This window comes from Hylobates moloch, unplaced genomic scaffold (genome assembly GCF_009828535.3).
Source record: "Hylobates moloch isolate HMO894 unplaced genomic scaffold, HMol_V3 SCAFFOLD_7, whole genome shotgun sequence".
NCBI classification, from domain to species: domain Eukaryota; kingdom Metazoa; phylum Chordata; class Mammalia; order Primates; family Hylobatidae; genus Hylobates; species Hylobates moloch.
This window is the reverse complement of record NW_026652282.1, coordinates 15,745,809-15,769,936: the sequence shown is the minus strand read 5'-3', so window position 1 is coordinate 15,769,936 and position 24,128 is coordinate 15,745,809. Positions and strand designations below refer to the sequence as shown.

Below are 24,128 nucleotides of genomic sequence, written 5' to 3'. Positions count from 1 at the left end.
AGTATTATGTTAACTCCTAAAGAAGATAGAAAGACACTTGATTGCATAATAGCAATACTTTACATCCCATGTGTACTGTTTCACATTAATTTTTATTCTGAATTACCTGCTCTTTACAACCTATCACCTGAAGGTCCCGATAGTGGCTTAATTCTACATATCTGAAGTGTAAGTCCACATCATTTGTCTAGCAGCAGTGTGTGGAAAGTAAAGTAGAATTACACAGGCAGTGGGGTGTGTAATGGGTGTGATCTAACTGCGTAAACATGGAACTCCAACTCCCAGACTCACCCTGTGCCAATGCTACATGATCCGTGGATGCGGTTCCTATTCATTCTGCTGCTGAGATGACCGATAGTGTCTTAAAGGTGTCAACAGTGTGACTTTTTTTTTAGCACTTCACTAAAATGATACTCATGGCAAATTGTTTTTAAAAAACAAGCAATGATTATTCTCTAATATTTAAGTTGTTTCTTTGCAGAAAAAACTAAAATCACTATAGTAAAAACCTTCAATGCATCAGGTATGACTTATTATCAATATCAAGACTTTCCTTTTTATAACTAAAGTAAAATTAAACAAATGGCTGGTGTTTATAATTTCTTTCTCTTTTTTTCCAACCTTTTCAAGATAAAATCTGATCTTAATGAATAGATGTGTATGCACTGGGTACCTGAAATTGTACTAGGTGTTTGGGGCTATATAATAATGATCGGACACAGAGCCCACCCTCAAGAATCTTCTAGTCTATGGGTGGAGACTAGGCAAAAAAATAGATAACTAACATGAACATGCATGCAGATAAAGGCAATGATTATACAAGTATTACTGACATGGTTAAGAGGCATAGGAGTAGAGGGGGATACAATTAATGAAGAAGTTAGAGGAATGAACCTCAAATTTTTTTTTCCTGAGACAAGATCTCACTCAGTGGCCCAGGCTACAGTGCAGTGGCGCAATCATAGCTCACTGCAGCCTCAACCTCCTTGGCTCAGGTGATTCTCCCACCTCAGCCTCCTGAGTAGCTGGGACTGCAGGCTTATGCCATCAAACCCGGCTAATTTTTGTATATTTTGTAGAGACAGGATTTCGCCACATTGCCCAGGCTGGTCTCAAACTCCTGGGCTCAAGTGATCTGCCTGCCTCGGCCTCCCAGAGTGCTAAGATTACAGGCCTGAGCCACTGCACCTGGCCAAATTCTTTTTAAATCAAAGAAAATGTGTACTTTTAAGTTTCTGATACAAGACTACACACACAAGACATGCTTGACAAAGGCTTGATTTTAAGTAGCGGTTGGCAAACTATCACCAATGGGCCAAATCAGGCTCACTGCCTGTTTTTGTGAATAAAGTTCTATTGGAACACTACCATGCCCCTTTGCTTACATATTCTTTATAGCTATTTTTCTGCTGCATAAAACATGAGTGGTTGCAACAGAGATCATATGACCCACAAAGCTTAAATATTTACTATCTGACCCTTTAGAAAGTTTTCTCACTCATGATTTAAGGAATGACCTGCTGCCATGTACATAGAGGAGATTACAGATGAGAACCCTAGCAGTAGGAAAAACAAAATTCTCACTATGAGTGAACAGCAAGAAGACACACATCACTGGAAACGGAGGTGCAGCTAAAATTTAGAAAAAGATGAGATGATCGAATGAAAAGTTTAGTAAGTAATACAGCAATGGTTTAAAGGACATTTACAGCATAACTACCCATTATAGAATCTATAAATTCTATATTTGCGTAGTGTATATGTTATAGTGAGTTCTATCTATAAGCAAGTATATTTGCTTATAGACAGAAGAAGAAATGAAGTATTTCTCTTTTGGTGTGGGTAACACTGCTTTGGAACAATATAAAAATTTACAGATCTGGTAATTTGGGGTACCTAAATTTAATTTGCTCACAAAATCAAAACTTGTAGCTATAGGTGTCTTCGCTAAAGCATGATGCCTATACATCAATAAATCACACTAGCAGAAACCATATCACATGCACTAACTCCAATTATAATTTTAGTTTGTACCCAAGCTAGTTTTCTAATAGAAAAGAACTAAGGATTTGTAATGTGCAATGGAAATAAACTTGCAGTTGGGCGTTGCACGCATAATTCTGACCGAACAAGACCTAACAAGGAGACAAAAATATTTCTTAATATAACAAGTTTTTCCCTTGGCAGTTTGTTTAATACATTATCAGCATTTGCTCCTCCCATGTACTATGGATTTCTTATGCTTTGCCAAAAGGATGCAATTAATAAAGGAAGGCTTTTTAGAGAAGTCAACCTCGAGTTCTTTTCAAATTGAAGAAGAGATACACTTCTCCTCTCACCAAAGGAGAAAGTGTTTCTCAGGTTAATACGTATAAAGTTTTGGTTCTGATGCTCATTTTATCTCCCAGTCATCTCTGTCTCCTTTGTATGCCTGTGTGGTCTGTTGTCCTGGTCATCACTCCATTTTGCCCTCACCAATAAGTAAATTAAAAAATGCTTTTTATTTACTGGCTAGTATCATCCACTAGATTGTATGCTCCTTGAGGGCAGGATTTATATCTGGAAACTCCCAAAGCCTGTAGAATATGGTTAATGCTCAGCAAATATGTTTTGAATTTTGTAGTTTTTGCCCATGAAACAATATTATGACATTAATGTTATTTCATACATACATTTGCATAAAGAGCTAGGATTAACCTTAGAGTGTTCACAGACTCCCCTACCTAGGAAAAGAAGGAGGATCTATGATTAAGGGCCATTCCATTTAAAGTCTCTACTTGGTTTCTGTTCATAGTGCTCTGTTTATACTGAACAGGAGAGGGATTAATTGGGAAGGGGTCAAAAATTTTAGGGAGAAGTTGAGGATCAGATATTGACATACTAAAGATTAGTAAAGAATTAAGTTCTGTAGCTGACCGACCAACAAATGAAAACTCATTTCTTTAGTCTTTGTGGAATTCATCCAGCCAATTAATTCCAGCTTATAATATTTCTGGTGCACATTTGATGCCTACATTTATGAATTCTCTTGACAATGCAGCACATAAACACAGGCATTGACATGCTTAACCAGCTGGGTTGTGTTTTCTTTGCAGGCATCAAACCCCAGAGAAATATCTGCAATTTGTCATCTATTTGCAATGACTCAGGTTAGTTCTTGTGTACATTACACATTACCAGATAAATTTCCTCCACAGAGATAAATGGTTCACTTTCTTTTCTTTTGAGTATGTGGCATGTGCCTCTTGGATCTGCCTCTTTTCATGCCACCTGGCTACTAGGAGTCCCTAATAAAAACAAAAGCAAATTTTATATCTGGCTGAAATTATCTTCCCGTTGCCTAGTGAGAAGATGGATTAACTTCCTTAATATGAGACGTAAAGCTCTACAATAAATATTTTTCATTATAGCTTTAAATCCATATCTAATACCCTTAGAATTAATTTATGAACATAATTAATAAAGACATTAATAATTACTGAAAGTCACTTCTTATATAGAAATCTGTCAAGCTTTTCCATAGGGCCTTAAGTATTAGAGCTTAGAAACAGGATAACGTCTTGCTAAGAATAAAGCAGATCAGCCTGTTGAATGTTGAAAACTCAAGTACACCTAGTTTAAGTGGATGCTAATTCCAGCAGTGTCCATAGTGTATTTTGCCATTTCTAACTAAGACCATTTGCTATTTTTAAAAATTGAGATGGAAATCTCTTGAGAACATGCTATTTTTGAAATGGGAATATTTTCCCTTCTGCCATGGGCCAGACGGAATGAAACAACCACTTTTCTCACCTTGGTTTGGCTCCCTGGGCTCCCTTCCTTGTTAAAACCAATGAAAGCAAATGTGAAAAACAGAAAAATATGGTGTGGCAGATCAGAATTGGCCAGAGATCATGAGAAGCGAGAAGAGGAAGTTAACTAGGTATTTTATGTTCTGAAAGTCTTATTGTGATTATAGTAATAAGCAATCATTACGGGAATGTTTTCTTTATTCCATTCCTTTTAACAGTTTAATAATTTGTTTGAAAAACATAGGTAACAATTTCAAGTAAAATAAGGTTGGATAAATTAGAAAACAAGAAAACGTCCTATTGAAAGAATGTTTCACAAACACTTTCTATTGTGTGAATACAAGATTTGCTCATTTTTCTGCTGATACTACGTTCTAGGTGGAATATAGGAGGAAAATATTAGCTGGTTTTGATTAAAGAAAGCAGTGTTGGATACATTTCATTTTCGTATATTGTATAACTCTCTTCTGTTTTCCTCCTCCTTCTCTCCCTCCTCTCTGACTCTTCCATTCACCAAATTCCCCATAATGTCATTATTTTTGTGCTTCATTTATGTTTTGGGCTGGTGACTAATGTCTAGTTCAGTGTTGTGTCTACATGATGTTTGATAACTGTTTGAATATTGAACATGTAGTTAAAAAAAAAAAAAAAAAACTGGTCATCTTGAGTAACAGATGCCAGAAAGCTGGTTGGAGTCATGTTTTCCCCAATTAAGGGACTGAATTGACCATTTGTTTTAGTGTCGGTGAAAACAACCTCATCAGGGTTTTTGGCACCAGAAACCCCATGGTACCCTGCCAGAAACTAGAACCTTCACTTCTTGCAGGTTCCAATCTGGGTTCATTAAGGAAAATGGAGGCTGGTGAACAAAGTGGGAGCTGACCAAGAGTCAGGCTGATAGTCAAAAGGTGGTGGCTTCCTGGTTGCTCTGCTACCACTGTGCTCCCAGCACATTTATGAAACTCAATATTCACTCAATAAGAATGTGAGGCAGAGACGTTGTGGGTGTTGGCATGCACATACACACACACACAATTTAAATAATCATTTAAAAGCTAAGATTTTTAAAAATGGATAAGTAAGTCTATGTATATCTCAAATATCTTTTAATAATTGCATACTGTATGCATTGAAATTTCAGTATTGATATTTGGAAACTGAGGTTCTCAGTAGAAAAGTTGCTGAAATAGATCATGTCAAACACTGGTCTAGTGCTTTCTTGGCCATTTTTAAGCAGGAATCAGTTGTTGTACTTTGGGGTACAATAAAAGATGATGAGAAGAGGATGCCTTCTAGCTCAGGGGTTGGCAAACTACCAGCCATAGTCCAAATATGGCCTGTTTTTGTAAATAAAGTTTTATTGGAACACAGCCCATGCCTGTTCATTTACGTATTGTCTATGGCTGCTTTCATGCTACAATGGCAGAGTTGGGTAGTTACAGCATAGACCATATGGCCTGCAAACCCTCAAATATTGACTACCTGCTCAATCACCAAAAACGCTGGCTGAGCCCTGGCTCTAGTTTATGTGATATCCTTACCCCATTGCTCACAAGGCCAGTTTGCTCACGAGATCAAGCTTGTTCAACCGCGGCCCATAGGCCACGTGCGGCCCAGGACAGCTTTGAATGTGGCCCAACATAAACTCATAAACTTTCATAAAACATTGTGAGACTTATGCATGGCCTTTTTTTTTTTTAGCTCATCAGTTGTCGTTAGTGTATTTTATATGTGGCCCAAGACAATTCTTCTTTCAATGTGGCTCAGGCAAGCCAAAAGATTGGACACGCCTGCATATAGATTATGAAGTGCACACCACGTCTTTCTGTTTCGGAGTCTCTATTTTATTTTTTTCCAGATAGAGTCAAAGGCCCCAGGAATAAAATTTCTTAACAAGGGGACAAGTTTTCTCTTTCTGAATTCCCACATAAAATTTACAGTTCATATTTTCTGAAAATTATATTGATAATAGTTGAGTAACTTACTGACAGAGTAAATATGAGTAAAAACAATTTGATGAAACTTTATAATTTGATAATCTTTTTGTATGTGGTATTAATCCTCAAGCTATAAAGATACAAGTCTCAAATATCTTTTTGAAAATTTATTTTTAGCATTTTTTAGAGGTGAGATCATGTTTCAATATGATAAAGAAAGCACCGTTCCCCAGGTAAGTTTTAAAGATTTTTTTTACTGCAATCTTAAAAGGCAAATTCATGTGTATTTAAACATTTGTTTGAGGTTCAGATTATTTATGATATTTGGTATATTTATTGTTATGACCAAATTTAAATAAAATATGTTAATTGAGTCTCTAGCTTTGTAGTGAGGGCTTGAATTCATAATAATCATGGTATTTTGTTAATAACTATATTTTAGTTTTCAATAGGCTTGCTGCTGAATAAGAATGTTAAGATGATGCAATTCTACTGCCAGTTAAAATTTTAAATTATATTAGAAACTCCTAGCAACAAGAAATATATGTATTGAATCTAAGAATAATATTCTGAATATGATTCTCTTTGCCCCGTAGGGGATTCTGATGCAGGGGTATCAGCCTTCTCAAAACCTAGATTGGTTCAGAGGATCCCAGCCAAATGTGGTTCATTCATTCGATGACTATTTCTGAGCACCTACTATGTGCTGGGCAATGAGCTCATTGCTAGAAATACAGCAATGGCTGCTATCAAGTTTTCCTTCTTACATTGGGGTCTGTTACTTAGATCCGGGACCTTTCATGACAAGAATGTTAATAGTGTTCTAAAAAAAAAAAAAAAGAATGTTAATAGTGTTCTAAAAAAAAAAAAAAAAAGAATGTTAATAGTGTTCTTTGGGGGGAACTCGTGAAATAAAGAAAGACAGAAATCAGCATATCAGAGCTGCTGACTTAGAATATTTTTTAAAGAAAACATAAAACAAAAACAGGCTCAGCCAATATGGATTAACTTTTGAGAACCACTTTTTGCCCTCCCTTTTCTATAAAACTGCAACTTGATCATTAGATAGACAATGTTCCTTGCAGTTGGGATTCAGTCTTTGGGGTATAGTTATTTGAGTGGCTGACAAAACTGAAGAACAACTTATTGTTAGAGAGTGAAAAAACAAAACAATGTTTGTTATATTCTTAATGATTTTATGCTTCTAACAGAATCAACATATAACGAATGGCACCTTAACTGGAGTCCTGTCTCTAAGTGAATTAAAGTGAGTAATCTGCCATTTGATTTGAAACTTCAGACATCAACTATGGAAGGATACTTTTTGAGCCATGTTTGCAATTGAAAACTGAGAATGGGAAAGAGACCAGCCCAAAGGTTACAGAACCAATTGGTTCTTGACTTCCTTGCAGATTACATCAACTATTATCCCCATGAGGCTCTTTGATGCTCTGAAGTTATATAACAGCTTCATTTGAATTAGCATTTGAGTTTTAATATGATTTGGTATCCAGCATGGTTGAAAGAGGAGTCCAAGGTGGGACTCCAAAGATATGATTTGTTGATGCTTTCATGAAGCATCAGTGATTGATAAGTCAGAGAAAAGTCTTTGTTAAGTAGACCTGGGCTTACAAGGACAAGCACAGATAATGAGAAATGCATTACAAACAGATGCCGCTTGGCCGGGTGCGGTGGCTCACCCCTGTAATCCCAGCACTTTTGGAGGCCGAGGCAGGTGGATCACCTGAAGTCAGGAGTTCAAGACCAGCCTGGCGAACATGGTGAAACCCCATCTCTACTAAAAATACAAAAATTAGCTGGACGTGGTGGTGGGCGCCTGTAATCCCAGCTACTCGGGAGGCTGAGGCAGAAGAATTGCTTAAACCCGGGAGGCAGAGGTTACAGTGAGCCATGATTGCGCCATTGCACTCCAGCCTGGGTGACAAGAGTGAAACTCTGTCTCAAAAAAAAAAAAAGATGCCCCCAGTTAAACAGTAAGTCAAAATGTCAGCCACCAGGATGGCCTAGGCCAGGAGATGATCTTACTGTGTCCGTCACCAAAAGGGTCAACTTCACGTTTATGCCCTCATAGCAGCCAGCAAAGCAGCATCAGAGACAAAATTCATCTACTCTCAACATTGCTACTGCCTCACAAATGAGATTGTTATAAACTTTTGAAGCAAATGTGCTCTAGTGTCTGTGATGACACTGAAAAGAAAAATCTTTCGTTTAAAAACAAAACAAAACAAATCCCTCTTCTTATGGGTCATCTTTCAGATTAGCTTTTTCACCAGGCTACATCTGATGATTCAGCAACACCTAGGCAGAGAGAAGCATTTGGCAGATAGCAAACATCCCTAGGGCCTACTCAGTTTGTAGTGGTTAAGAAGTTCAACTAGTGAGAACTGGGAGTGGGGTGGGGTGTTATTCATGTCCTTTATGCCTATTCTTTGACCTCCTAATGAAATCTAGCTTGTCTAACTATTCATTTATATATGTGAAATGTAAAGCAGAAGAGATCAATGCTCTGGAAGGATCTGAAACTTTAGCTGGACAATAATAGAATAATTTTTTTTTTTTTTTTTGAGATGGAGTCTCACTTTGTTGCCCAGGCTGGAATACAATGATGCCATCTCGGCTCACTGCAACCCCCACCCTCCTGGCTTCAAGCAATTCTCGTGCCTCAGCCTCCCGAGTAGCTGGGATTACAGGCGTGTGCACCACACCTGGTTAATTTTTGTATTTTTAGTAGAGATGGGGTTTTGCCATGTTGGCCAGGCTGGTCTCAAACTCTTGACCTTAAGTGTTCTGCCTGCCTCGGCCTCCCAAAGTGCTAGGATTATAGGCATGAACCACCGTGCCCAGCCAAAACTTTTTTTTTTTAACTCACAAATTTACAATTAGAATACAACTTGGCATACTTGTAATTACTCTTAATTACTAGACTAGAAATAGAACTGAGTTCATTTAAGGTCACCAGGCATTTGTTGAACACCTACTTTGTGCTGGGCCTTGGGGATCCACAGGGATAAACCCAATTCTCTGAGATAGGAAACCAAGTCTAGAGCAACGTTTCTCATCCCTGGTTGCATATTAAAATCACCTGGGAGCTTTCAACAATCCCAGTGCCCAGGCATGCTCCATAACAAATCAGCATTTAGGGGCTGAGACCCAGGTGTTGGCACGTTTCCAACATGAGGCTAATTGTGAGAACGAGGGCTCTAGAATCTGGTGGGGAAGACACAAGATGAAACAAGTAACAATACAGTGCGACCCCTGCACTGAAGGTGGCTTGTATAGGGTACCAAAGGATGGATGTTCTAAGTCTCTGAATATAGAGCAGGAGGAGCAATTAAACTGGACCGCAGCGGAGGGATAGGGGAACCCCCAGAAAGAAGGTGACCTGTAGGTGGGGCATGGTGGCTCATGACTATAATCCCACACTGTGGGAGGCCGAGGCAGGTGGATCTCCTGAGCCCAGAAGTTTGAGACCAGCCTGGGTAACATGGTGAGACCTGGTCTCTACAAAAAATTAGCCAGGCGTGATGGTATGTGCCTATAGTCTCAGCTACTCAGGAGGCTGAGGCAGGAGGATCGCTTGAGCCCAGGAGGTGGTCTCTGAGCACAGTTACGGAGGAATGGCTCCTGCCAGCTTGAGGAGTTAGCAACTATTGCCATGGTCCTTCCCTTCTTCCTTCCAGACCTTGCCTGGTGCCACCATTCCTTGGAGCAGGTTTTCTCAACCTTGGCACTCTTGACTTCTGGGGCTGGATCCTTCTTTGTTGTGGGGGTATCCTGTGCATTGTAAGGTGTTTAACAGCATCCCTGGCCTCTCTCTACCAGATGCCAGTAGCACCCTCCTCAGCGTAACAACCAAAAATGTCTCCAGACACGGCCAAATATCCCCTGGAGGGCAGAGTCTCCCCTGTTTGAGAACTACCGCCTTAGAGTGAATTCTTTAACTAGATTCCTCTTATCCCAACTTCATGTGAAGCTCTGCCACTTTGAAGAAATGAAAGCATGCTTGGAGTGGGATTGGAGGAGAGGAAAGAGAGAATTTCCTAAGGGGGAGTTGTGAGGAGGGGAAGGCAGCGTTGGAGAGGGCCAGAGAGAGCAGACCAGGTCAGTGGGAGACGGGGTGAGGAAGAAATCAGAGGCACAGGGTCCCCAGGGTGAGTGGCCTGACCTGCCCCTCTCAGAAATTTTTGCCTGGGGCCAGCTCTCCCTCTACCGTCTGCCAGAAGAAGCTGCCTGAGGTTGCAGTAGCCTAATGAATAACAAAATCGTCCAATCATAATTTATAACTCACTTTTGGCTAGAACTGACATAGCTCCCGTCTGGTTGGTTTCCCTTGTCATATAAATAATTTATTTTCTTGCCACATAGGACTCTCTTAGTATACTCTCTGTTTCTTCAAAGTGAACACCATAAGCAATATATACCATGTGCTTGATTTAATTGCTGAAATCTAACATGTTTTGAATTTAATATCACTAATGGTCTCCTTAATGTCAATTTCTCTCATTTTATTACAGACGCTCAGAGCTCAACAAAACTCTGCAAACCCTAAGTGAGGTAATCATAGTGCACCCTGTAGCTTGTTTATAATTATTGTTATGACCTGGGGGAAAGCATAGGGTTCTGCATTCCTGGGAGATATGTATTCAAATTCTCCCAAATTTGTTGGGTAAGAGAATGAATGGACTAGTTTTTTTATTCCAAAAATCAGAACTAGAAGCAATGGGTAGACATTACAAGGAGGTAGATTTTCCTTCATGTAACACCAAGGGTTTCTTAAAATATAAACTCCAGGAAAATAAGCTTCCTTGTGTAATAGGGACCTCATGGAGATTGTATGGCCTGAAGAGCGTTGATGATATGCCGGGAATCTGGTAGGAATGTGAGATGGACAATCCCTAAGGGCTCTCGTGATTCTAAAATTCTGTGATTAGCCTTAGGTCTTCTTTTCTGATATTTCCAATTGCCCAAAGTAACATATATGTGTATACATGTTTTTTGTTTTGTTTCAGACTTATTTTATAATGTGTGCTACAGCAGAGGCCCAAAGGTCAGTCATTTTTAATACTTTCATAAATATAATTTCTCCATTTATGAGAAATAAAGTATTAAGGAGTCTAAGTTAAATTGCAAATGCAAAGGGGTCCTCTAAAATAAATACATATTAATGACATTTTGGATTTAAATATTTTTATTTTTCCAAACACTGATCACTCTGTCATATCTATCTTCTCATTTCTTTACAAAGCACAGAGAAGTGTGTAGTATCGGGCCATTTACCTCCGGTTCCACAAAGCTAAGGGTCATCAGTGTCTTTAGCCCGGAGGGCCACCAATATAACCAAGAAATGGCTCCCAGTGGTCCAGGCAGGGTGAAGGCCAGACCAAAAAGAGGGAATGTAACATGGAGCTTGGGAAAAGAAGGAAAGAGGGGGAAGGAGAAGATTGGAAAGAAAGAGAAAAGAACATGGCTGGGTGTGGTGGCTCACACCTGTAATCCCAACACTTTGGGAGGCCGAGGTAGGCAGATCACTTGAGGTCAGGGGTTCGAGACCAACCTGGCCAACATGGCAAAACCCCATCTCTACTAAAAATACAAAAATTAGCCAGGCATGGTGGTGGGCACCTGTAATCCCAGCTACTCAGGAGGCTGAGGCACAAGAATCACTTGAGCCTGGGAGGCAGAGGTTGCAGTGAGCCGAGATTGCACCACTGCCCTCCAGCATGGGTGACAGAGTGAGACTTTGTCTGAAAAAAAATTTTTTTTAAAGAAAGAGAAAAGAACAAATTAACAAGCACATGCACGCAGGGGTGAATCAGAGCTTGTCCAACAATTATTTGGGGTTGCACAGATTATCATTTTGAATTGTGTCCACTGGCTATCCTGGCTGTGTAAACCGATGGCTTATAGGGCAATACACTCAGTATCTGAACCCCGAGCCTTCTGTGACAGTCAAAGTCCTAGAAAATGAGAGTTTCTACTCATTAAACTATTCATTGGTACAAATAAGGGCAAGTCTTCTGTGAAATTGTATTCCCTATCCACTGTATGTATTTAGTTCATTTCACTGACCTCTTTTCGTTATTGCAACATTAATTTTCTTTCACCTAAACCGAGGCTAAAGTAGAAAGAAACAGAGAGAATGTCTTCAATTCTTAGCTATCTAATAATCTAGATAGAATTCCCAGAAAGCTTTTTTTTGTTTGAGATGGAGTCTCACTCTGTTGCCCTGGCTGGAGTGCAGTGGCACGATCTCGGCTCACTGCAACTTCCACCTCCCAGGTTCAAGTGATTCTCCCTGCCCCAGCCTCCTGAGTAGCCGGGATTACAGGTGCCCGCCACCACACCCAGCTACTTTTTGTATTTTTTTAGTAGAGACAGGTTTTCAGCATGTTGGCCAGGCTGGTCTCAAAATCCTGGACTCAAGTGATCCACCTGCCTCGGCCTTCCAAAGTGCTGGGATTACAGGTGTGAGCCACCGCACCCGGCCCCAGAAAGATATTGTTGGATTTGAAAGATCTTGATGTGGTTGGGTGCAGTGGCTCACGCTTGTAATCCCAGCACTTTGGGAGGCCGAGGTGGGCAGATCACCTGAGGTCAGGCGTTTGAGACTAGCCTGGCCAACATGGCAAAACCCCATCTCTAATGAAAATACAAAAATTAGTGGGGCGTGGTGATGCACGGCTGTAATCCCAGCTACTCAGGAGGCTGAGGGAGGAGAATCGCTTGAACCTGGGAGGCAAGGAGGTTGCAGTGAGCTGAGATCATGCCACTGCACTCCAACCTGGGCGACAGAGTGAGACTCCATCTAAAACAAAAAAAGAAAAAAAGATCTTGATGTTCATCTAGACTGGTATGTGAAAGGGCTCCCATGATGGAAACTCAGATGTTTATAGACACCAGGCAAGTGGCCAGCCTAGTGTTTTGGGGGTGAGATTAAAGGTGTCAGGGGGCTTGCTTGTCTCTGCAACCAAGTTTCACCCCTGCCTATTCATTGTGTAGGTAGGCAAAATGAGCCAGCACCTATGTGTGGTCAGAGAGTCTCTGGTTTGCAACCTCTGTGAATGTGAACCTCCATAAATGTCTCTTAATATAAAGTCTTTCTGGGTAAAATTCAGACTGTGGTAAATGGGTATTTACAAGCTTATTGGGGTGATATCACAAGTTAACAGTATCAGTGTCCCCTTTCCTCACTCTAAGTTTACAAAAGCAATTACAAATATGTAGGTAGGTTTCCTATTTAGTAACATTCTGGTTATGTATATTTCTCCTTACAGCACATTAAATTGTACATTCACAATAAAACTGAATAATACAATGAATGCATGTGCTGTAATAGCTGCTTTGGAAAGAGTAAAGATTCAACCGATGGGTAAGTTGTCTATTATTGCTATTATTGCTGCATTAATCTTCATGTGGCTTTTAATGTGTTATTTTTCTAATTGAAAATGTAATTAATAAATTTACATATGTTACACCTTTCTGTTTTGACTCCTTTGTCCTTGGGCAATTTCTCTCTCTCTCTTTTTTTTTTTTTTTTTTTTTTGAGGCAGAGTCTCAGTCTGTCACCAGGCTCAGTGACGCAATCATGGCTCACTGCAGCCTCCACTTCCCGGATTCAGGTGATTCTCCCACCTTAGCCTCCCGAGTAGCTGGGACTACAGGTATGCACCACCATACCCAGCTAATTTTAACATTTTTAATAGAGATGAAGTCTCCTTATGTTGCCCAGGTTGTTCTTGAACTCCTCGGCTCAAGTGATCCTCCTCCCTGGGCCTCCCAAAGTGCTGGGGATCATGAGCCACCACACCTGTCCATTGGGCAATTTTTAAAGAGCCCTAGAAGGTTATTTTTCCTGCTTGCTAATAAAGTGTTTTATTTTATTTTACTTTAAGTTCTGGGATACATGTGCAGAACGTGCAGGTTTGTTACATAGGTATACATGTGCCATGGTGGTTTGCTGCACCTATCAACCCATCATCTAGGTTTTAAGCCCTGCATGCATTAGGTGTTTGTCCTAATGCTCTTCCTCCCTGCTAATAAAGTTTTAATATGTCTTATTTAATAATATGATAAACCCTGTTGAGAAGGAGAATTCTTTTTGGAGTGTTCAATGGATTGCTACTGGGATATGTCCACTTTTTAAATTGACAAGCAAAAATTGTACATATTTGTGGTGCACAATGTGATGTTTTGATATACATCACAGAATGGCTATATCAACTATTTAACATTTGCATTACCTCACATACCTATCATTTTTTGTGGTAAGAACATTTAAGGTCTACTGTCTTAGCACTTTTCAAGCATACAATACATTCTTATTAACTGTAGTCATCATGTTGTACAATAGATCTCTTTTATTCCTCCTGCCTAACTGAAATTTTGTGTCCTTTGTCCAACATCTCCCCAATCCCTCCGCCTCTGACCCCCCAGTAAACAGCATTTCACTCTCTGTTTCTATGAGTTTGACTTTTTAGATTCCACATCTGAGTGAGATCATGCGGTGTTTGTCTTTCTGTGCCTGCCTTATTTCACTTAATATCTTGTCCTCCAGGATGTGTTTACTTGTGAATTCCTCTTAGGAGTTACTGAAGAGTGATTAGTGCTGCAAGCATATAACCCCCCAAAAATCAATAAATATTTTTGAGCACTACTATGTATACAGTATATAATTGTCAATATAACGGCGTCCAATCTATTTTATCACCTGTTTTAGACGATTGCTCTTTTAAATGCAGGCAGTGTAGAAACCGTGATACTTAATGGTTCTGAGCTGCCACCTTGCTTTGTTCTTGACCGTGCATTTTTCTTGTTCCTTTTCCTTTTGTCTCCCCTAGAACACTGCTGCTGTTCTGTCAGGACACCCTGCCCTTCCTCCCCAGAAGAGTTGGAAAAGCTTCAGTGGTATGTAACAAACATGCTGACCCTTCTTAAAAAAAAAAAAAAAAAAAAAAAATCACCATGCTAGCTAAGGAGTTTTAGAATTTGGGGAGTAAAGAAGGCTTTCAGTTTTAGGGAAAATGCAGTTTTCTGCAGTATGAAGTTTCCACTTGGACCATTGCCTTAAACCAGTGCTTTGAAATCTTAGCTGCACATTAGAATCACCTGGGGAGCATTAACAACACTGACTCCCAAGACTCACCAACTAAATGTTTTGTCATTTAAAAAACATGTTTGACGGTCTGATAGGTGAGAAATGGTAGCTCAGTGTTACTTTAATCAACATTTCCTTACTAAGGCAGAGTCTGAACTTTTTTTCATATATTTGGGGGCTGTTTTGTATCTTTTTGTGAATTACATGTCTTTTCTGTATTTTTTCTAATTGATATCTGATCCATTATTTAAGAGTACTTTAGTCCGGCGCGGTGGCTTACGCCTGTAATCCCAGCACTTTGGGAGGCCAAGGCGGGCAGATCACGAGGTCAGGAGATTGAGACCATCCTGGCTAACATGGTGAAACCCTGTCTCTACTAAAAATACAAAAAAAAATTAGCCGGGCGTGGTGGCGGGCGCCGGTAGTCCCAGCTACTCAGGAGGCTGAGGCAGGAGAATGGCGTGAACCTGGGAGGCAGAGCTTGCAGTGAGCCGAGGTTGCGCCATTGCACTCCAGCCTGGGCGAAAGTGCGAGACTCTGTCTCAAAAAAGAAAAAAAGTACTTTATATATTGTGCATATTAGCTCTTTATATGCATATCTATGGTATATGTTGCAAATATTTCCTCCCAGTATTTTAGTTGTCTTTTGACTTTATCATGTTTTTTGTCATGCAAATTTTGAAACAATTTTATGTAGTTAAATATGAAAAAGTTCATCTTTTCCCCAGTGATCTGAGATGTCACCTTTGTCAAATACTAAATTTTGATAGGCATTTGGGTCTAATTCTGGATGTTAGATGTTAACACTGGGTGACCAAGCTGCGTGGGAGGTATACAGAGCTGTTTGTATTGTTTTTATAGTATTTCTGTAAACCTAAAATTAGTTCCAATAAAAAGTTAAAAAAAAAACACTGATTCCCGGTCACCAGGCTCAGAGATTCTGATTTAATTGGTCTGGGATATAGCCTAGGCATTAAGGCCCTTCTGGACCAGGCACAGTAGCTCACGCCTGTAATCTCAGCACTATGGAAGGCCCAGGTGGGAGAACTGCTTGAGCTCAGGAGTTCAAGATCAGCCTGGGTGAGATCTCGTTTCTACTAAAAATTTAAAAAAAAAAAAAAAAAAGCTGGGCATCATGGCATGTGCCTGTAGTCTGAGGTGGGAGAATCACTTGAGCCCAGGAACTCAAGGCTGCAGTGAGCTATGTTCATGCCACTGCACTCCAGCCTGGGCGACAGAACAATACCCTGTCTCAAAAAAAATAAAAATAAAAATAAAAATAAAAGCCCTGCTGGCGATTCTAATGTGCAACCAAAGTTGAGAATTGATGCCTTAAAATCATTGCTCCAGTGGAGGGAAACTGGGAGATGGGTGCTCCAAAATAGCAAAAGACTCTGAAAGTCACACATGATGTGACCGCAGGTGTATAGAAGTATACATAGAAAAAAACAGGAAGGACATGAATGAAAATGTTCACTGTGGTTCCCCATGAGTGACCTGCCTGCTGGCATTATGAGGTTTTTGTTGTTGTTTTTTTTTGGTTTTTCTTTTTTACTTTTTCTTTTCTTTCTTACTTTGCAGCATTTTCTATATTCTTCTACAATCAGATAAAAATTGTATTTGGAAAAAAAGGACTTTTAAAAAAATCTGTGTAGCTTCTCAGATGGGAAGAGAAGGCTAAGTGTAGCCTGTCTGCCCTTTGTGGGCCAGATTTCTGGGATATACTAATATTAAAACATTGGACCTTGAGGAACAGGTAAAAGTCTTTGGTTAAGGATTTGTAGCAGCATTTTCTGCAATAAAAAGTAAAGAGTAACATGCCCCATTAAGCTGGAGCATTGAGCCCCATTTTGGGGATAGAGTTTCTGGAAGCATTGGGATCGGATCAGAAGAGCATCCCTCTTTTGAGGCAGCCCCACTGACCCCTAGTGGCTGCCCATTCAGAGGGTGGTTAAGAAGAAGAAACAGGAATAGAAAAGGGGTCAGGATGTGAAACTGATGTCCAGCTAGGGCTCAGTCATTAACTAGCTGTGTATCCGTGTTCAAGAGCAGATGCTTTTTTACCTTCAGAGTCTCAGGTCAAATGAAGAAGTGAGTTAGAGCTCTGTAAAATTAGGAAATGGACTAGATCAACACTTCTCAAATATCACCATGCACATCCATCACTCAGGATCTTGTTAAAATGCAGACTCTGATCCAGTAAGGCCTGGGCCTGAGACTCTGCATTTCTGACAAGCTCCCCAGGTGAAGCCAGTGTTGCTGGTTCATGGACCCCACTTTGAGCACCGAGGGTCTATATAGAGACTGTAGAGCAGTGCTAGTGGTTCTCAATCCTGGCTGCATGTTGAAATCCTCTGGAGTGTTTTAAAAACATTGATGCAGCTGGGCATGGTGGCTCACGCCTGTAATCTCAGCACTTTGGGAGGCCAAGGTGGGAGGATTGCTTGAGGCCAGGAGTTTGCGACCAGCCAGGGCAATATAGTGAGACCCTGTCTCTACAAACAGTTTTTAAAAATTAGCTGGGCAGGGTAATGTACACCTGTAGTCCCAGCTACTTGGGAGACTGAGGCGGGAGGGATCACTTGAGCCCGGGGAGTGGAGGCTGCAGTGAGTCATGATCGTGTCACTGCATTCCAGTCTGGGTGATAAAGCCAGACCCTGTCTCTGAATGAATGAATGAATGAATGAATGAATGAATTTAAAAATACATCGATGCCTGCCTCCCACCCTCAGAGACTGGTGTAGGATGCGGCCTGGGCTTCCCAGTTTTTAAAAACTCCTGGGTGGGGTGATTCTAATGTGCAGCCAAGTTCGAGAACCACTGGGCTAGAATTAGATGCCCACCCAGGGTCTTTCTAATATGTTGGTTCTTAGGTTTAACTGTACATTAGAAATACCTGGGATATTTTTAAAACATACTGATGTGTCAAAGTGGCCTTCTGGGGTGCTGGAAATGCTCTGTTTTGATCTAGGTGGTGATTATATATAAAATTCGTCAAGCTCTAAATGTAAGATTAGTACACTTTATGCAGGCTACACCGCAGTAAAGAAACACATTAAAATGACATGCATTAAAATGGGCACCTGCGCCCACCGCCAGAGGTTCCAGGTCACCTGATTTGGAGTGGGAGCCCAGGCATTGGTGCCGAGGTACTCTGAGGGGTTCAGATGTGCTGCTGGCATTGCCCACCACTGCTCTGCCACTTCCCTGTGTGCCTCACAGTGGACGGAGGGCTCTGACTAGCATAAGTGACAGGAGTAGAAGGCAACTTCTTCACAGTTGAGCCCAGTGAACAGGAGCCTGTGTTGGGGGTCTGCCTTCTGCAGGCCCCCAGATAAGCTGAAGAAAATTTAATGTATACTTTGCAAAGCACCTTTACCCCAACTTGGCCAGGTGGATTGCTACAGTGTACAGTTTAGGGAATGGAGCCTGAGAGATGTTGGGTAAATTGTCCACAGGAGTAGTGAGAGCTGGAGCCCTAGTGAAGGTTGTTTATTTGTTTGTTTGTTTGTTTCTGAGACAGAGTTTCGCTCTTTCACCCAGGCTGGAGTGCAGTGGTAGAATCTTGGCTCACTGCAACCTCCGCTACCCGGGTTCAAGTGATTCCCCTGCCTCAGCCTCCCGAGTAGCTGGGAATATAGGCACCCGCCACCACGCCTGGCTAATTTTTGTATTTTTAGTAGAGACAGGGTTTCGCCATGTTGGCCAGGCTGGTCTTGAACTCCTGACCTCAGGTGATCCACCTGCTTCGGTCTCCCAAAGTGCTGGGATTACAGGCGTGAGCCACTGCGCCCGGCCAAGTCTAGGCTTTTTGACTCATGATGTTTCTGACTGTCTGACACCCTTTATCCTCACTGCCCCGAACCTCAGGGGATGCAGGGAGGCCTATGGCCAAGTGACCAGCCAGACTAGACCAAGCAGGCTTTTCTTTTTATAGATGTGACTTGCATTAGGCCCCTTGACCTAATATTCCTCCCTCTTCTCACCCTAGAGAAGCTCTAAGAACACATTCTTGTTGGTGTTCTAAGTCTCCATCTCAAACTAGATCGGTCAGAGGCTTCCTTGAGTAAATATTCCCTGGGTAATAATTTGTTGCCCCTCCTCTAGTTGTTCCTCCCTAGATCTCTCAAGACTGATGGATCTTGTGCCAGAGAGTAGGTGAGGACTTCTCCACCTTTGATGCCCATGAAAATCGCCAGAGAGTTTAGAAAATACACATGCCCCATCCCAAGACCAGCTGAATCAAACACAGAGGAGTAGGCCACAGAAATCTATATACACATATGTTTTAAAAAGTGTTCTGGGCCAGGCACAGTGGCTCACGCCTGTAGTCGCAGCACTTTGGGAGGCCGAGGCGGGGCAGATCACCGGAGGTCAGGAATTCGAGACCAGCCTGGCCAACATAGCAAAACCCCATCTCTACTAAAAATACAAAAAGTAGCCGGGCATGGTGGCAGGTGCCTGTAGTCCCAGCTACTCGGGAGGCTGAGGCAAGAGAATCACTTGAACCCAGGAGGCAGAGGTTGCAGTGAGCCAAAATCACCCCACTGCACCCCAGCCTGGGTGACAAGAGTGAGACTCTGTCTCAAAAAAAAAAAAAAAAATATTCTGGGTAGTTCTCATGCACAGCCAAGGTTGAGAACCACTGAGCTAAAGGAACCTTGAAGACATAGCTGATGTAGACCACCTCTTTTGCCCCAGCTTGATTCATTGTTTTCATTCAACCAACATTTCTTGGGTCAGTTACCATGGGTCAGCTACCACTATGCCAGGCTATAGCAGTGTAAAGTTGATCAAGACAGTATATGAAAACTAGTTGGGTCACGAGACATTTCGCAGTTCCCCTCACCCGGGAGCACAGAGAAGATCCCCTCAATTGAGTGACCATGAGACACAGAGCCACAGAGCAGCAGTGAATTGGAGAGTCACAGAAGAGCATCTCTCCTTGCCCATTCCTCTCCCAGAAAGTAGGTGGTAGAAGTGGGCAGGGGCTGGGGGATAGTGGCAGGTGCACAGAGGGTGTGAAATGGCAGAGGCTGGAAGTGTCATGTCCCTGATGTAACTACGTCAACTTGATGGTGTCAGATGATTGCCAGAGGGGAAAGTCTCGACCCCTCTGTAGCTCATTTGTGTCTCACATGTATCTCTCTGATTTGTTCCTTTAGTGACCTGCAGGATCCCATTGTCTGTCTTGCTGACCATCCACGTGGCCCATCATTTTCTTCCAGCCAATCCATCCCAGTGGTGCCTCGGGCCACTGTGCTTTCCCAAGTCCCCAATGCTACCTCTTTTGCTGAGCCCCCAGATTATTCACCTATGACCCACAATGTTCCCTCTCTAATAGGGGAGATTCACCCCCTTTCACCCCAGCCTTCAGCTCCCATAGCTTCCAGCCCTGCCATTGACATGCCCCCACAGTCTGAAACGATCTCTTCCCCTATGCCCCAAACCCATGTCTCCGGCACCCCACCTCCTGTGAAAGCCTCATTTTCCTCTCCCACCGTGTCTGCCCCTGCGAATGTCATCACTACCAGCGCACCTCCTGTCCAGACAGGTAAATGTAAGATGCCACTTGAACAGCGGCCAATCTGCCAATCAAGACATCTGTGATACGACCATGTTGAGCCTTTCTTTGTATGATGTTCGCTTGATTTCTATAGCTTTCCTTTCGGGATTCTAACTTTCTAATGACTTACATGGTTGCATAATAGTCATTGCGTTGAGGTGGCATATCTAATTTAATCATTCCTTTCTTCTGAAACCATTAAGTTTATCCTACTTTTTAGCTCCCAGGTATTGGTATCTTTCATGCAGTTGTCACTTTGCTTCTCGGCTGTGGCTGAGTTCCATTGTTTTGACCAAGATAATGGAGAAATAGCTCTAAAGGGCAAGCACAGATCTCATGTGATGGAGTTGGAGATTTTCTAGGTTTCTTTCTCCTACAAAAGGTGGTTGGGACACTGTTTTCAATACCCTGAAGAGTAAATTTTTGATCTATTAAACATAGCAGCTCAGTTTAGACAGAAGACAAAAGAAAAAATTGGCAGGTCTGAAAATCAGTCAGTCACAGAGTGACAGAGCTGGGACTGAGCCAAGGTAGTGGTAGGAGGGGAGAAACATTGTGAAGACCCAGGCTTGGGTCCACACGGGCCCTCGCAGACAGTGTGATCTGGAACAAGCTCCTTCTACCTCTGCCTGTTCTATGTGAGGATCAAAATCATCACACTAACTGCATGAGGCTGAGAATGAAGGTATATGTGAGAACGCTGTGGAAACTGCCAAGGGCTCCCGGGTCCAAAGTGGGCTTAGTGGTTCAGAGATAAAGGCAAGAGGGAAAGAAGCTGAGAGAAATCTGGATACACTGAAGTTTCAGCTCCGTGAGTAAGAGGCAGGTCTTCCTCTAGAATTTGAAGGATGGGGGAGGCAAAGCCAAGTTTTTGGTGACATTAGATTGATTTTGGTACCCACCTCCTCCACCCTGGTGCCAGCATCACCAGGAGATAAGGAGCTTCTGCCAAATGACTTCATATTTCTTCAAATTTGCACTGCTCTCTCTTCAATAAATTTTTTTAAATTGTTTCTTTTTTTTTTTTTTTGGTAGCTTTGGGGTCTTGCTATGTTGCCTACGCTGATTTTAAACTCCTGGGCTCAAGTGATCCTCCCACCTCAACCTCCCAAAGTGTAGGGATTGTAGGTGTGAACCACTGTGCTCAGCCAATACTTTTTTATAAAAATAAATATTTTCGGCCAAATTAGAAAATCACTGGGGCTCTAGTCAAAGGAAGGTCCAATGGCTGATGAAGAATAAAGTAAAATTGAAGTTCATTAGCCTGGGCCTAAGATGCCCACCTTCCCAAAGCTAATTCCCAACGATCCTTAGACTCAGCCTAACAGGCTACACAAAACACTATCAAGGTGGCCTCTGCCGCCTATATATTCCTGGGGCAACAAGAAGCAAAGTGACATATGCATAAAAGTTACAGATTGAGGTGTTACCCAGGAGCTAAAAATTAGAATAAACTTAATGGTTCCAGAAGACAGAAATGATTAAATAAGATATGCTACTGTAACACATGACTATTATGCGACCATGTAAGTCATTAGAACAGAAACAGAAATATACAGAAACTTGGGGGCATTTTCAAGTCTTGATGTGAGGTGAAAATAGCCCAACAACAAATAGTTTGCACACCATGTTTATAACAGTGTAAATACACATGCATAAAGATTCGACGGGAATAGGCAAAATAATAGGATGTTAAGTGGTGAAATTAAGAGTTGTCTGTTATTAAAGACAGGTATGTATCATTGTTTCCCTATTAAAAATAAGACTTAACAGGTGATAGTCCAGCTGTGGATTTCATAATATTCTTTTTTTTTTGTTTTTTCTTGTTTTTTTTTTTTTTTTTTTTTTTTTTTAGAGAGAGAGTCTCACTCTGTCACCCAAGCTGGAGTGCAGTGGCGCAATTTCGGCTCACCGCAACCTCTGCCTCCTGGGTTCAAGCGATTCTCGTGCCTCAGCCTCCCGAGTAACTGGGACTACAGGCACATGCCACCACACCCAGCTAATTTTTTAAATATTTTTAGTAGAGACGGGGTTCCCCCATGTTGGCCAGGCTGGTCTCTAACTCCTGACCTCAGGTGATCCACCTGCCTCAGCCTCCCAAAGTGCTGGGATTACAGGCGTGAGCCACCGTGCCCAGCCCATAATATTCTCTTTTTCACAAAAGAGCTTCCAGCAATCCACATAAAATCCTGTACACATGATACAAATTAAATACAAGTATACTTGTGCTTATATGAGTATATACTAAATACACTGATGTGCTTTATATTTTTTAGTTAGATTTATTGAAGTAAAATTTACATACAGTAAAATGTATCCAATTTTATGGATAAATCAAATTTTTGCAGTTCTGTGCAGTTGGAAACACCCACAGTCACGTAACCACCATCATAATCAAGATATATAAGTTTCCCACTACTCCCAAAGTTCCCTTGTGTCCCTTCGAAGTCAAAACCTATCCCCTCACCCCCAGCCCCTGGCCACTGCTGATCTGTTTCCCTACAGTTTTTTGGATTTCTCTAGAATATCATATGAAGAGACTCACTTAGTATGTGGCCTTTTGAGTTTGGCTTCTTTCACTTAGCATAATGTATTGGAAAATTGGAGATCCACCCATGCCGTTGCACGTATTTAGAGTTAATTCCTTTTTATCGCTGAATAATATTTCACTGTATGGAGATACCACAGTTTGTTGATCCGTTCTCCAGTTGACGGACATTCGGGTTGTTTCTAGTTTGGGACTATTATGAAAAAGGCCACTATAATCATTCATGAACAAGTCTTCCTAAGACATATGTTTCTATTTATCTGGGGCAAATACCCAGGAGTGAGTTTGCCATATCACAGGGTCTATGTACGTTTATCTTTATTAGTGGGTTTTCCATTGTGTGTTCATAACACGATTTGGCCCTTTGATATAGACATCGTCAACACCAGCAGTATTTCTGATCTTGAGAACCAAGTGTTGCAGATGGAGAAGGCTCTGTCCTTGGGCAGCCTGGAGCCTAACCTCGCAGGAGAAATGATAAACCAAGTCAGCAGACTCCTTCATTCCCCGCCCGACATGCTGGCCCCTCTGGCTCAAAGGTAAGACTTAGCAAACTGAAGTGGTGGTAAGAGGGGACCCTCCAAAGATAAAGATGCTGCTTACATGATGAATATCACCAAGTCTTTTACTCCCAAGTACCAGGTACATCATGGTTTCTCAGGTTGCTACTCTATATTCTGCTTAGAATGAGGAGACAAGAGTGGGACTGCCAAATCTACACTGCCAACCTTGAGGCCGGGCACTGTGGCTCATGCTTGTAATCCCACCACTTTGGGAGGCTGAGGTGGGCGGATCGCTTGAGGTCAGGGGTTTGAGACCAGCCTGGCTAACATGGTGAAACCCCGTCTCTACTAAAAATACAAAAATTAGCCAGGCATGGTGATGCGTGCCTGTAGTCCCAGCTACTCAGGAGGCTGAGGCAGAAGAATCACTTGAACCTGGGAGGTGGAGGTTGCAGTGAGCCGAGATGGTGCCACTGTACTCCAGCCTGGGAGGCAGAGTGAGACTCTGTCTCAAAAAAAAAAATAATAATAAAAACAAGGCCGGGCGCGATAGCTCACGCCTGTAATCCCAACACTTTGGGAGGCCAAGGCATATGGATCAGGAGGTCAGGAGATCGAGACCATCCTGGCCAACATGGTGAAACCCCATCTCTACTAAAATACAAAA

General features: G+C 41.7%; 1 protein-coding gene across 6 annotated transcripts in view; it reads left to right on the top strand.

The window, feature by feature from the left end:
* The window catches only part of ADGRG2 (adhesion G protein-coupled receptor G2), an 81,711-nt gene that overhangs the window by 36,964 nt on the left and 20,619 nt on the right, over positions 1-24,128 (top strand). For 5 of the 6 annotated variants that reach the window (XM_032756650.2, XM_032756649.1, XM_058441374.1 and 2 more), the window contains 10 exons: positions 482-523; positions 3,096-3,149; positions 5,906-5,961; positions 6,940-6,995; positions 10,264-10,303; positions 10,759-10,796; positions 13,024-13,118; positions 14,587-14,653; positions 20,010-20,398; positions 23,332-23,497. In XM_032756650.2, the coding sequence (XP_032612541.1) occupies positions 482-523; positions 3,096-3,149; positions 5,906-5,961; positions 6,940-6,995; positions 10,264-10,303; positions 10,759-10,796; positions 13,024-13,118; positions 14,587-14,653; positions 20,010-20,398; positions 23,332-23,497 (1,003 nt within the window). The remainder of the gene's footprint in view (positions 1-481; positions 524-3,095; positions 3,150-5,905; positions 5,962-6,939; positions 6,996-10,263; positions 10,304-10,758; positions 10,797-13,023; positions 13,119-14,586; positions 14,654-20,009; positions 20,399-23,331; positions 23,498-24,128) is intronic. The other variant, XM_032756651.2, reaches the window with a different exon arrangement.